The following is a 14042-nucleotide window of genomic DNA, read 5'->3' as shown; positions in this document are numbered from 1 at the left end:
GAATCGGTAGAATCGTAAGATTCTACAAATTCACTAAATATAATTTTTTATTTGGTAAAAATATGTAATTGAAGATCAAAACACTTATTTATACACAAAATATTGATAATTAATAAGTTTAGTATCATTTCATGAACATGTTTCTACAAATTACATGAAATTTGGATTTTACGATGTTATTATATAAAAATATATTTTAATATGTTTACTGTGGAGTCGGATCGTAATATCGTAGAATCTTATTATGATCCTACCTCTAGAAAATTTCGAATAGATAGGATCGTAAGATTCTACAAATATGATAGAATCGTAGGATCCGGGATCGGTCAAGCATTTTTGGATCGTAACATCGTAGAATCATAGGATCGAATCGGGATTCTAACAACAATGCTTCCATAGCTACCCCTACAGTGAAATACTTCAAGAAGGGGTGGTTCACCTTTAGGTTTAACTCTAGTTCTGAAATGAATGAGGTCTTGAGACAAGATCCTTGGATGGTGGGTCCTAACTCTCTTATACTTAAACAATGGAGCCCCTCTTTCTCTATGGAAATGGAAAAGGTTGCAAAGGTTTCTATATGGATTCTGTTTCCAGGCTTGGATCCCTACCTATGGTCTGATGTTGTTTTGAGTAAAATGGCTAGCAAAGTGGGCAAACCCCTTTTTGCTGATCCTGTCAGTACTGCTAAATCTAAGCTCTCTTTTGCCAGGGTTTTAGTGGAGGCAGATGTTTCACACGATCTTCCTACTCATGTTAATATCAATACTCCTCATCTGGGCCAAGTTTCTCAGAAGATAATTTACGAGTGGCTGCCTTATTTTTGCAAATGTTGTGGGAAATTAGGGCATACCTCCTCTACTTGTAAATGGAATAAACCAACTGATACCGTCTTTTAGTACCAAAAATAAATACCTAAAACAACTAACAGAAGCTAGTGGAAGTAGGGTCGATCTCCACAGGGAGATGGGAAAATGTATGCTAAACTAAGTGTGTTTGAGTAATTGTTTCTTGGGGGTTTTAGATGATTTGTTCTAACTACGGAGATAAGAGAGAAAGAAAATAAAGAAAAATAAAGCAGGAACTTAACGAGTTACCAAAAGAGAGAAAGCAGCTAGGACAATCGGTTCACCATGATTCTCAAGATGTCTAGTCTAGGGACAAAGATCAATGCAAATTCGGTCTGTAGGGTAATGAAAAGGTCCTACCAGTCTGCTATTCACCCTAGAACATCACTAACTTAGCTTCCGCCCTCATTAGAATGCTCTAATGTTCACTGCAGGTCTTACCCCTTCCAATCTTCCGATCCAGGTCAAGGTACCGAGAAAAGGGCATCATGCACGTGCAAATTGATGTTTCATGCCTTATAGAGAGTACTACTCACATCCTATATGAAACTGGTCATGAATGTCACCAGTTTATCAAGCTCTAAACCTTAGAATGTATATGGAGCTTGCCAATAAAAGAGTGAAGTCTATTAATTTAGATAGGTTTGAAATAAAAACTCGTAGATTATGCACATTACCATGCCAACAAAATGTTAAGAATATGCACGACAAGGGTAAAATACTCAAAATAGCATAAAAGTTCAACGTTCCGATTCAACCTAAAAGCAAAATTAAACGTGAAATTTATTTGACATTTTTTTGAATTTTATACGATTTGTGAATGAAAAACAACAATGTATGCGAATAATAAGTAAACGTGCAAATGGAAATGCAATAAAATAACATGCAGACATAGATATGGATGCATACCTCCCCAAACAAAACCGTACAATGCCCTCATTGTACCAAGAAAATGGAAAGGAATGCAAACTGAAAAGAAAAGGAGAATGGGACTCGGAAAACTTACAAGATGACGTGAAGGAGGGACCTCCCCAAACCGACCATGAACATGGGAGGTCGTAATCAGCCTCGTGACATCGCAGCATGCGAAATATATTAGCATTACTCGATCTAAAGGAGTAGAGGAGCTCGATCGAGTAAGATGGTTGCTGATGTGGCCATCCCGTTCCTTTGATTTGATAATCATGTCAAACCTATATCCTCAAATCACATCTTACAGACTCTGTAAACATGGTCAACAGGGTACCAACTATACTAAGGAGGTAAGGAGTGATAACGGAATAGAGTAACAATAAAACATTTCTGAAGGGTGCATGCATCTGACAAGTTAGGAAACTAAGGAGTCAGACCGTAAAGACAACGGTTGACAAAAATAAGAGGTATTCGAGTTAAGAAGATATCTCGGGAAAGAAGAAGATATGAGTGTCTGGCGTTTCCTTGGTGTCTAATCTCCCTTCTTCCTTAGAACATAGGATGAAATGAACCTAAGCTACTCCATTTGAGAGTCTCGATATTTCTTGTGGAGAATTAAAGGTATGATAGTTAGCCCTAATCCTTGTGGGCCTTGAAAGGAATACAATAGGACATTGATGCACATTATGAGAGTGAGAGTAAGCTACATTGTTGGGAAGTCTTAGCACTTGTTTTGGTAACTAGAAAGGGTAATGGTATGGATGACACCAATTGTTAGGCTAAGGAACCTAATTTCAATTTATGGTTTTAGAAACTCTGAGGTGATAAAGTGTTGTTACAATTATGACCTTGTACCTTGAGAATTTGATGGTAAGTAAGTTTAGGATATCAAATTTGAAAGAATACTCCTTGGGGATGTTGATGACCAGAATGGTTTGGTGATGTGATTTGGCATTCTAGTTGACTCTTGAGAGTTCTTGAGTTTAGAGAGACTTAGTGTTGAGAAGAATTTGTTAATCCTATAGTTTTATAGACCTTGAGGTCGCATTGAGTGCTTGAGATGATGAGACAATGTTGGAGCTGGGTGTAGTTCTGCTTTTGAGAATCCTTAATAAGTAAAAGGATAGAGAAACTTGAGATCCTATTGATTTTTCATAATTTGAGGTTGGTATGTTACTACCTTGTTTTGAAATGAGAACCTTGTGGAATTTTTGAGGAACCTTCTCTTGGAGTTTAGAGCATGGTATTGGGACTCTTGAGTTATATTCTCCTATACCACTCAAACCTTAACCAATCAATTTCTCAACTCGTTCACGCCCTCCAAAGTTACATTCTCTCAAAATTGGGTTCTCTTGGACAAGGGAACTATCCTGCGGTATAAAAGGAACGTGTCCACATGGACTTTATTATAAGAAGAAGACGAACCTAAGATGAAACGGGAGAAAGAATTGAAAGGTAGTTACCTAGGCGAGATAAGAGGAATTTGAAAGACGAATGACCAACGAAAATGGAAGATTAAGGTAAGATACACTGAATACGAAAAGAAATATCAAGAAAGTGGAAGCATTCTACATTTGGCATAACCAACCTTTAGTGGCACCAAAACTAATAACTAACCATCAACAAACCTAACAATTAGCAATCACAAACAGACTACCACATAAAATCTTAATTCTACCCATCCTACCCTTCTCTCAAGTTTATTATTTTAAGGTCAAGTGATTTCTAAGTGGGGTGCACAAACGTGCATCGGGAGCAATAGGCTCTGATACCGTAAAGACAACGGTTGACAAATTGAGGAGACTCTTGGGAGTGATGTTGTTATTGGAGATATGAGTGTCTGGCGTTTCCTTGGTGTCTAATCTCCCTTCTTCCTTGATCATGAGCGTTACCGCTCATATCTCTCTTCCTTACATCATCATACTCCTCTCGTAAGTTTGATGTTGGTAACCTATGAAACTCTATCTTTGACATCCTTGTAATTATGACTTCAATTCTTACCCCATAAAATTCATCATAGTTTTTTTTGATTAGTTAAGCTTGAATCCTTTTAGCATACCTGCTCCTATGAGGTCTAAGTTACTTTTCACTTCAGGGAATTTCTAAATATTTCAAGCTACCAGTTTCGATTCATTCTTGAAAGTTTATGTCACTTCTGCAAACCTAACCTATTTTTAAGGATTTGAAAATGAAATTTTGATTTATTTCCGTAAGGTATTCCTTTTTCTTACTTTTGTTCCGAGTTTCTAAGCCTTGTATAATCATATTTAGTAAAGATAGTATTCTTACTATAGAATTTTAAACTAAAAGGTTGAAAAGGCTTTTATGATTTTCAATGGTTTTAACATTAGTGAATGTTAAATCTCGTTGTTGGAGACGTCCCAATAATGGATTTTCTCATTTATTGGTGTAGAAATATTTTTATATCTTGATATGAATATGGATGTTGTTGTCTGATCAACAAGAGTATCACCGTTTCATTGAAAAGATACCTATATTTTCTTATAACTATAATTTCTCCTTCTAAGTTTCGAGGGCGAAACTTTTTGAAAGGAGGGGTGATTGTAACGCCCGTAAATTTGGACCGATTAATATATTTGAAAATAATTAATTAACCAAGTAAAATTTGACAATAATGTATTTAAAGTAAAAATAATTCAAAGAAATATAATTTTATTATATTTTGAAGAAAAGTATTTATTTTGATAGTTTTGAAATGTTTAAAAATAGTTTAAACCGTGTAAAATCTTTTATTTCGAAATAAGGGCGTATCGGGGGGAAAATGACAATTCGTTTGAACGTTGGGTAAACGAATTTGGAAGTGGGTCGTATGAATACTCAATTTTATTGTAATCTTGTGTTTAAAGACTTTGGTCTTGACGGAATTTGCATTTGACTTACAGATTTAATTATTATTGAAACGAGTCAAAACCGACTCGTAAAAATCCCGACTAAAAATCCCGCACCTCCTTTTCTCCTTTCCTCTTCCCTTCCCTGCGTGACCAGCCCCTTCCCCCTTCATTTTTTCTAATTTTCTCCATCATCTTCAACAATAACTCAAAAACACCATTTTTCATCATTTCTAGCTCAAAATCGTCACAATTTCTTCGTTACTAGTCCGTTTTTCGCATAATTTACCTTTCCGGAATCCCCTCGCCATGATCTACAACTTAGTATGTTCTTATTTCAATTTTCATTAAGTTATTTTAAGACCAATTTTCGGAAATTCGGTTTTATATGCTTATTATTGTGTTTTAATTGTTTATTTAGGTGAATGATTGGAAGACGAGTTCGGGGACTCGTATATTGTAGAGGATAGCGGCTAGTGTCGTTAGGGTTTGGGTTTTCAAGGTGTTAATTGCTCTTTTTCTAGCTTAAGGTAACATATTTCGAGTTACTCGACGAAAGATCGTCACAATCTTTGTTGTTTTGGATGTTTTGTGATTTTTGGTTTATGTAAACTTTTCACATGTTAAGATATGGTTGCAAGCATGCTTAATTTGTGCCTTTTGGTTAATTTAAGTTAGAATATTAGTAATGGAACGATTAATTAATGATTAGATGATGTTAAAACGAGTTAAAGTGAAGAAAAAACGGAAAAAAATGAGGAATAGGGTGACGGGCAAAGCGGGCGGCGAGCGTTGGCGAGCCCACGGCTAGCCCATGGATGGCCCGGTCGGTTCGTTGCTTGTTTCGCGGGTTTCCATGCTTTGTCCGTCAATTTAGGTTCATCAAGGATATAATTAGAATGAGTACACATGGTTAAACTTGTGAAGGGAATCCTAATAGTAGCTAAAAGTTATGCTAATGGTAGAAAAATTATGTTATATTGACAATTATCACATGTTGGGATAGTTTACGAAATGAAATTGTAATTAATAGGCTCAAAATGAATTTTATAGTGATAATTGTAATGTTTTGTTGATTGTCCTAAAACCGAGCCTTAGTCCCTTTGATCGATGCGATGTCGATTAATTGAGTGATTGGTCGGCCGCAATTTGACCGTGCACTGTCGCAGGTGGGGTTGCGGGTAAAAATTCGGTTGAATGAATTAGATAATCGGCCTTTTTCTTGTTTTAGGCCATTTATTATATCTCTATTTCACATGTGTAGTTGGTTGAATTTAAATAGCTTCTTATTTTGTAGTAATGGCCCTAGATTTCCCTAAAGCCTTTAATATTGTTAAAATTGCTAGAATTGGAAGTTAGTATTGAATTCTTATTGAGGAACTGTTGGGATTGTATCTTTGTAAATAGACATTTATATAGCTTTCACATGATAGAATGTTAGAATTTATGTTGGTAAGTAGGACTTTTTGCCCTCTTAAGGTTAAGTGGGTGTCTTACTTGACTTATGTGGTGAGTCTTGGGTGGTGTGGGCTAAAATATTCAAGCTGGGACTAGCTGTGACTAGGTCCTAGGTGAGTATTTCGGCCTTCATCATAGATAGGTCTTTATAGTCTTTGACGAGTATATGTTCACCGCTTGATAGCCTTTGTGTTTCGACTAGTGGATGTTTATCCAAGTTGGGGCATGACCTCGGGTACTTATTTTGATAGTATGGGGGTCACTTAAGTACTAGCCGACCCTTCGGTGGTGTCCTTAGGGTACTCACTTCACTTTGTTTTAAAAAAAAAGTTGTGAGTCTTGGGTGCGGTGGTGTGTATCCGCATGTCTAGGTCTGCGCAGATTTTAGGCTAGGGTTGTGTTGTCTCTTGGCCATGTTTTCTTAATAGTAACCGCTGAGCCAAGATACCGGTTCGATTACCTTCCCTACCTCGTAGTATAGACTTGAGTTACAAAGTGACTATTGACGGTGCTAAGAACTTATGCCTGTCTTTGATATATTGCCCTTTCTTGTTTGATGATTCTATGAATCATAGAAGGTGAGATGCAAGCCGGCTATGGTTGATAGAGTTTGGATTACAATTTGTTATATGATTCACATGATAGTTAGTTGGGTCAGTTTAGGGGTCATTTGTTAGAATACATGATAAGTAAATGGTTTATCAAATTGTTTACATGTTACATTACATGTTACATTAATTTTGACGATTCGTGGCTGGGAGGACTCGAAGTTACTCCCCACTGAATTGTGGCTTTCGTGTTTGTATAAAATGCGATTGTGAGTTGTTGATGCTTTGTTTGGGGTCACAGACGGCTAGTGAGCAAGGAACCTTGGACCTAGTTTTGGCTATTTTATTAGTAAACCTTTTACACTTTTGGTTTGTATATAATTTGAAGGGACATATGTCTCCCTTTCTATTTTTGGTTTGTATCCTTATATTTCCGCGTCTTTTGTTATATATGTAAGTTAGTTTACCAGCTGTTGCAGGGTTATGACACTCTTCTTGAGTTGGAATTGGTTGTGAATGGTTTAGTTAGAAAAATTTTTGAAATTGTAGGTTTTGGACTAGTTGAACCATTTACAAACATATCCTACCAGTTTTTCTGTAGAATTTACGTATATAATTAAGGCTAGATTTAACCAAAAGGCACAAATTAAGTATGCTTGCAACCATATCTTAACATGTGAAAAGTTTACATAAACCAAAAATCACAAAACATCCAAAACAACAAAGATTGTGACGATCTTTCGTCGACTAACTCGAAATATGTTACCTTAAGCTAGAAAAAGAGCAATTAACACCTTGAAAACCCAAACCCTAACGACACTAGCCGCTATCCTCTACAATATACGATTCCCCGAACTCGTCTTCCAATCATTCACTAAGTTGTAGATCGTGGCGAGGGGATTCCGGAAAGGTAAATTATGCGAAAAACGGACTAGTAACGAAGAAATTGTGACGATTTTGAGCTAGAAATGATGAAAAATGGTGTTTTTGAGTTATTGTTGAAGATGATGGAGAAAATCAGAAAAAAAATGAGGAATAGGGTGACGGGCAGCAGGCCGGCAGGCCGTGGTAGGCCCACGGCTAGCCCATGGTTGGCCCGGGTCGGTTCGTTGCTTGTTTCGCGGGTTTCCATGCTTTGTCCGTCAATTTAGGTTCATCAAGGATATAATTAGAATGAGTACACATGGTTAAACTTGTGAAGGGAATCCTAATAGTAGCTAAAAGTTATGCTAATGGTAGAAAAATTATGTTATATTGACAATTATCACATGTTGGGATAGTTTACGAAATGAAATTGTAATTAATAGGCTCAAAATGAATTTTATAGTGATAATTGTAATGTTTTGTTGATTGTGCCGAAAACTGAGCCTTAGTCCCTTTGGTCGATGCGATGTCGATTAATTGAGTGATTGGTCACCGCAATTTGACCCGCACTGCCGCAGGGTGGGGTTGCGGGTAAAAATTCGGTTGAATGAATTAGATAATCGGCCTTTTTCTTGTTTTAGGCCATTTATTATATCTCTATTTCACATGTGTAGTTGGTTGAATTTAAATAGCTTCTTATTTTGTAGTAATGGCCCTAGATTTCCCTAAAGCCTTTAATATTGTTAAAATTGCTAGAACTGGAAGTTAGTATTGAATTCTTATTGAGGAACTGTTGGGATTGTATCTTTGTAAATAGACATTTATATAGCTTTCACATGATAGAATGTTAGAATTTATGTTGGTAAGTAGGACTTTTTGCCCTCTTAAGGTTAAGTGGGTGTCTTACTTGACTTATGTGGTGAGTCTTGGGTGGTGTGGGCTAAAATATTCAAGCTGGGACTAGCTGTGACTAGGTCCTAGGTGAGTATTTCGGCCTTCATCATAGATAGGTCTTTATAGTCTTTGACGAGTATATGTTCACTGCTTGATAGCCTTTGTGTTCCTGACTAGTGGATGTTTATCCAAGTTGGGGCATGACCTCAGGTACTTATTTTGATAGTATGGGGTCAACTTAAGTACTAGCCAACCCTTCGGTGGTGTCCTTAGGGTACTCACTTCACTTTGTTTTAAAAAAAAAAAGTTGTGAGTCTTGGGTGCGGTGGTGTGTATCCGCATGTCTAGGTCTCTGTGATTTTAGGCTAGGGTTGTGTTGTCTCTTGGCCATGTTTTCTTAATAGTAACCGCTGAGCCAAGATACCGGTTCGATTACCTTCCCTACCTCGTGGTATAGACTTGAGTTACAAAGTGACTATTGACGGTGCTAAGAACTTATGCCTGTCTTTGATATATTGCCCTTTCTTGTTTGATGATTCTATGAATCATTGAAGGTGAGATGCAAGCCGACTATGGTTGATAGAGTTTGGATTACAATTTGTTATATGATTCACATGATAGTTAGTTGGGTCAGTTTAGGGGTCATTTGTTAGAATACATGATAAGTAAATGGTTTATCAAATTGTTTACATGTTACATTACATGTTACATTAATTTTGACGATTCGTGGCTGGGAGGACTCGAAGTTACTCCCCACTGAATTGTGGCTTTCGTGTTTGTATAAAATGCGATTGACAGGTTGTTGATGCTTTGTTTGGGGTCACAGACGGCTAGTGAGCAAGGAACCTTGGACCTAGTTTTGGCTATTTTATTAGTAAACCTTTTACACTTTTGGTTTGTATATAATTTGAAGGGACATATGTCTCCCTTTCTATTTTTGGTTTGTATCCTTATATTTCCGCGTCTTTAGTTATATATGTAAGTTAGTTTATCAGCTGTTGCAGGGTTATGACACTCTTCTTGAGTTGGAATTGGTTGTGAATGGTTTAGTTAGAAAAATTTTTGAAATTGCAGGTTTTGGACTAGTTGAACCATTTACAAACATATCCTACCAGTTTTTCTGTAGAATTTACGTATAAAATTAAGGCTAGATTTAAGGGTGTCATAGTTGGCACAAATTAATTTGTGTATCCAGTAGTAATACCATGTGTATCCGAGCTAATATTTCGTGTATCCACGATCTAAAGATCAACTACGACAACCAAACTGGCCACCACCACACCTACTGCCAGCACCACCACTACCCCCACTGCCAGCACCACCACCAGCAGCATCCCTGAACTAACCCCACAACCCCACGAAATTTGACCAATTTTTATAAACCCTAATTTTTAATTAGAATCCATATTACAAATCAATTTTTTGATTATAATCTTATGTTTTCTCATAAAAACACTTCTTAAATCTTCACAATGGAATAGATTCAAAATACTAAATAAATCTTCAGAGATTAAAATAAGAAATGAAACTAACCTTTCTTCTATAATACACTGAAATGCGTCCTTGGGAATGGTGGTAGAAGCGGCGGTGGAAATGGTGGTCGACGGTGGAAGTGGCGCTGACGGTGGATGTGTGAGAGGCGATGGAAGTAGAGTATTTATGGTGGGTTTGTGGTGTGAGGGTGTTGAATTGTTTTAGTTGGTCAGAGAAATAAGAAAGGGCGCCTGAGAATGACTTTAATTGGTTAGTTAAATGCACGGTTCGCACCGTACTTTAGTTCGCACCCGACCCCGAATTATATATATATATATATATATATATATATATATATATATATATATATATATATATATATATATATATATATATATATATATATATATATATATATATATATATATAGAATTAGGATCACATGAGTTCACCATATCTTTTTGAGTCCATGAGTCCAGCGACACAATATCAAAGGTTATACTAAACAATATCACGCGTCATATTAAACAATATCACCCTTACTGAACCAGATTCGCCCTCTGTTATTAACTTCTTTTCTCATACTTTTTCTTACACCAATCAGTGCCAGCGCCAGAGCTCCGACAAACATCATCATCCTCGCGCACTTTCCCACCGGTGAGTCGATTTTGGCAGCGTGTTCGTCAGAGTTATCGCATATTACTTCTTTTATATTTTATCCTCTCTTGTTCTCTTCTTTATCTTCGTCTATTTCCTTCATCGCCGGCGATGAGACTCCTAATTTAACGACGGCGGCGTTGTTCTTAGATGGAGGTTAATGGAAGAAGGATCATTGATTGTATGCTAGTGAGGGGTGGCAGCGATGGTCACGAGACGGACTTGTGCGCCGTTGTGGTGGTTGTTGTGGAGGTGAAAGTGTGGTGTTGGGTCGTGGGTGGTAGTTGTTGGGAGGTAAAGGGGTGGTGGGTGGGGCGTGGGTGGTTGTCATCGACGAATAGTGTCACTGACAATAGTTTTAAGCCTTCTTTTTACTGTTTTCGTTGTATATTTTCCGTGATATTGTGTATAGGCTGCGATACATAAGTGGACTTACGAGACTCAAATATTTAGGTGGACTCACCGGATCTTGCCTCTCTCTCTCTCTCTCTCTCTCTCTCTCTATATATATATATATATATATATATATATATATATATATATATATATATATATATATATATATATATATATATATATATATATATATATAGGGTCGGGATCCGGTGAGAACCACTAATATAATGAGAACCGTGAGAACCCTTACTAAATCATCCTCAAATCTTGTTCCGAAAGTTTTGATGGATCATTTACCCTTAGTTTAATTTATTCCAACACATTTTTAGTATAGCTAAAGAAAAATTTTTGATTTTATTAACAAAATATAAACTTAATTTACAAAAATACAATTAGGTATACTAAAATGGCTATAGATGCACTGAAACGAATACTAGGTGCATGAAAATTGTTACGTGCATGAAAATGATTACTAGGTCCATGAAAATATCAAGCTCTAGGTGCACGAAAACGAGTTCTAGGTGCGTGAAAATTGTTAAATACATGAAAAATGACTAGTAGGCGCATGAAAATTAATAAAATCTTTCTCGTATCGATTCCGGTCAATAATTTATACTTTTTGGACCAAGAGATATGTTATCTAGGCATAAAATTCTATGCCGAATCCAAATATATCGTTATTTTTAAGAAAAAAATTCCGTAAGGTGGAGTTCTCACGGTTCTCATTATGTTGGTGGTTCTCATAGGATCTCAATTCTATATATATATATATATATATATATATATATATATATATATATATATATATATATATATATATATATATATATATATATATATATATATATATATAGGGTTGGGGTCCTGTGCGAACTAAAGTTCAATACGAACTTACGAACTAACCTAAAAAAGTCATACTAATTATTTATGCAAAGTCAAACTTATTCCTCCCCACATTATTCCGTCACCTTCAATCACCTGTGTCACTCTATTTCTTTCTCACCCGCACAACAAACTCTCGATGGCGACCACCGGAGCTCCGGCTACACATCGTCACCACCATCTCTGCTCCGTTTATGACTTAAATTCCACGACGTGCCATTACGGGAAACTTTCATCGTCGATGATCCTTAGCCCCACCATCGGCGTATTAATGTAGATCAGATCTGGCATTTAGCCACACCATCGACTTAGAAACCACCGTGGGAAACGCCGGAGAACGGCTGATTCCCACCCAACCCGCACCTTCCCCGACTCCACCTCATCGTCGCTGCGGTATATGGCCTGGACAGCTGATTGTCAGAGAAAATAGAGCGATTTTGGCTCTAATGTGGGCTCGAGGGTGGTGGTAGCTCATGGTGGCGCGAAGGTACAACGAGTCCGGGTTGTTGCTTGGACGGCGAGCTGAGGTTGGTGAGAAAGGACATGGTGATACACTGATGATGGGAATGACGAGATCGGAACATAGAGAAGGTGATTGAGTTGTGTCGCCGTGGGTGAGTGCCGGTGCAGTGGAGCTGAGATCTGAGAATCGATCGACGATGAAGAAATAGGATTGTTAGAATTATATACACCACAACAAAATCAATTGTTAGCATTGTGTATGTTCAACCATAAATGTACTACATATATTGATTTGCAGGTGATCTGAATTTATAGTCACTGTTAATCACGAAATTTGAATGTATACTGTTGGGTTCCTTTGATTGATGATAACATGCCCATTTAATGTGTGCCTTCTTAGTTTACCTTTTCAGGATTTATGGTTAAATCAAGCTTGGATTACGAAGTGTTGAATCACTGATCACCCAATTGTATTGAGTCCTAGGCGTCATCTAATGTACAAGTTAGAAAGTAAAGTATCTTAAAGTAATAGAAACAATCAAGACCACTGTTACTTTCACAAGTAACAGCAGCCTGGACTGTTGCCTCAATTCGTAACACTTGAACACTTTCTTATCTTTCAAAAGCCATTTACGTGTCTTATATTTTGGAAGATAACTTTCAGATTTTTACAAGGATTTGGCCTTCTAGAAAAAGTGGTTTGAATAATTATCATTTCAAATTGTTTCCTCTTTGTGCAAATTTGGCCCTTTTGTCTTTCATAAAATAGAGATTGCTTTTTGCCATTTTTGTGAAAGCTTGTCATCATGTGACTTGTTTTCCCTTCTTTGTTTTCTGAAATTGTATGATCTCTTTTGGATAATTTCAAACACACTTTCTCTCCTTTGCCTTTTGAATAAGAACCCTCTTTTGTGCAAGTTTGGGAAGTTGTTGAGACTCATCACATGTGATGGTCTTTGACCCTCAAAACCCTAACAACCCCATTGCTCATCCTCTCTATAAAAGGCGTGCCTCATCCTCTCAAAACTCCAAGACTTTTTCTGAGATTTAATCTAAGTTTGCAAATTGTTTTTCAAAGCTTAAAAACCGAGTCTTTACTTTGCAAAGCTTTTAAAAGTCTTCAAGTGTTACAATCATGGCTACTGTTACTTTAACATACTAGACTCTCTCACTTATGAATTGTTGATCTTGTAAAAGTTGTCCATCTCAATTCTTTTTAAGAATAAGCTAGTGGAAACTTGATCCTTATAACATTCTAAGTTTGTGTGTAGAGTTTAGGACGGAGTAGTCTTCAACTCTTTGGCAACCGGAGTAGCTTGCGAGTTGGCTTGTTCTAGAACGGAGTAGTTCTTGAACTTGTGTCACAACCGGAGTAGGTTGTTGTCATTTTATTGTACGGGTTTTTTAGTAGTCGGAGTAGATCACTAAAATTAATCAATAAAAAGTAGATTGGACGTAGGCACTTGAGTTCTTGCCGAACCAATTCAAAAATCTCGTGTTTGATTTTCTTTGTTTTATTCCGCTGCTCTTTATTTCGTTTGCTTTGCTTAACTTTCAAGTAATATGATTCCATATCTTTGTCACATTTGGTCTGCAGATCAGTACTCCATAAATCGAGACAAATAGCTACAATCGTAAACAGTTGTTGCTTTCATACTTCAGCAAACATTCATTTTAATACTCGTTTAATCTCTCTATATTATTCGAAGTATTCTCATGTCTCTTATCATTCTACAACTAACTTTAAATTAATAAAGCTGAAGTTAAAAATTTTTAAATAGTACCTAATTCACCCCCTCCCC

General features: G+C 36.8%; 1 protein-coding gene across 1 annotated transcript; it reads left to right on the top strand.

Annotated features, from left to right (window-relative positions):
• The first annotated feature begins 464 nt into the window (after nt 1–464).
• Nucleotides 465–896, top strand: LOC141651945 (uncharacterized). Its single transcript, XM_074459636.1, has one exon. The coding sequence runs from the start codon at nt 465–467 to the stop codon at nt 894–896; it is 432 nt and encodes a 143-aa protein (XP_074315737.1).
• The last annotated feature ends 13146 nt before the right edge of the window (nt 897–14042 follow it).

Source organism: Silene latifolia, chromosome 1 (assembly GCF_048544455.1).
Source record: "Silene latifolia isolate original U9 population chromosome 1, ASM4854445v1, whole genome shotgun sequence".
Classification (NCBI taxonomy): domain Eukaryota; kingdom Viridiplantae; phylum Streptophyta; class Magnoliopsida; order Caryophyllales; family Caryophyllaceae; genus Silene; species Silene latifolia.
Note: the sequence above shows the minus strand (reverse complement) of the source record. Positions and strands in the feature narration are given on the sequence as shown.

What these genes read in the sequence shown, in the direction of transcription:
- LOC141651945 (XM_074459636.1), top strand. Translation starts at nt 465, where the DNA reads ATGAATGAGGTCTTGAGACAAGATCCTTGGATGGTGGGTCCTAACTCT.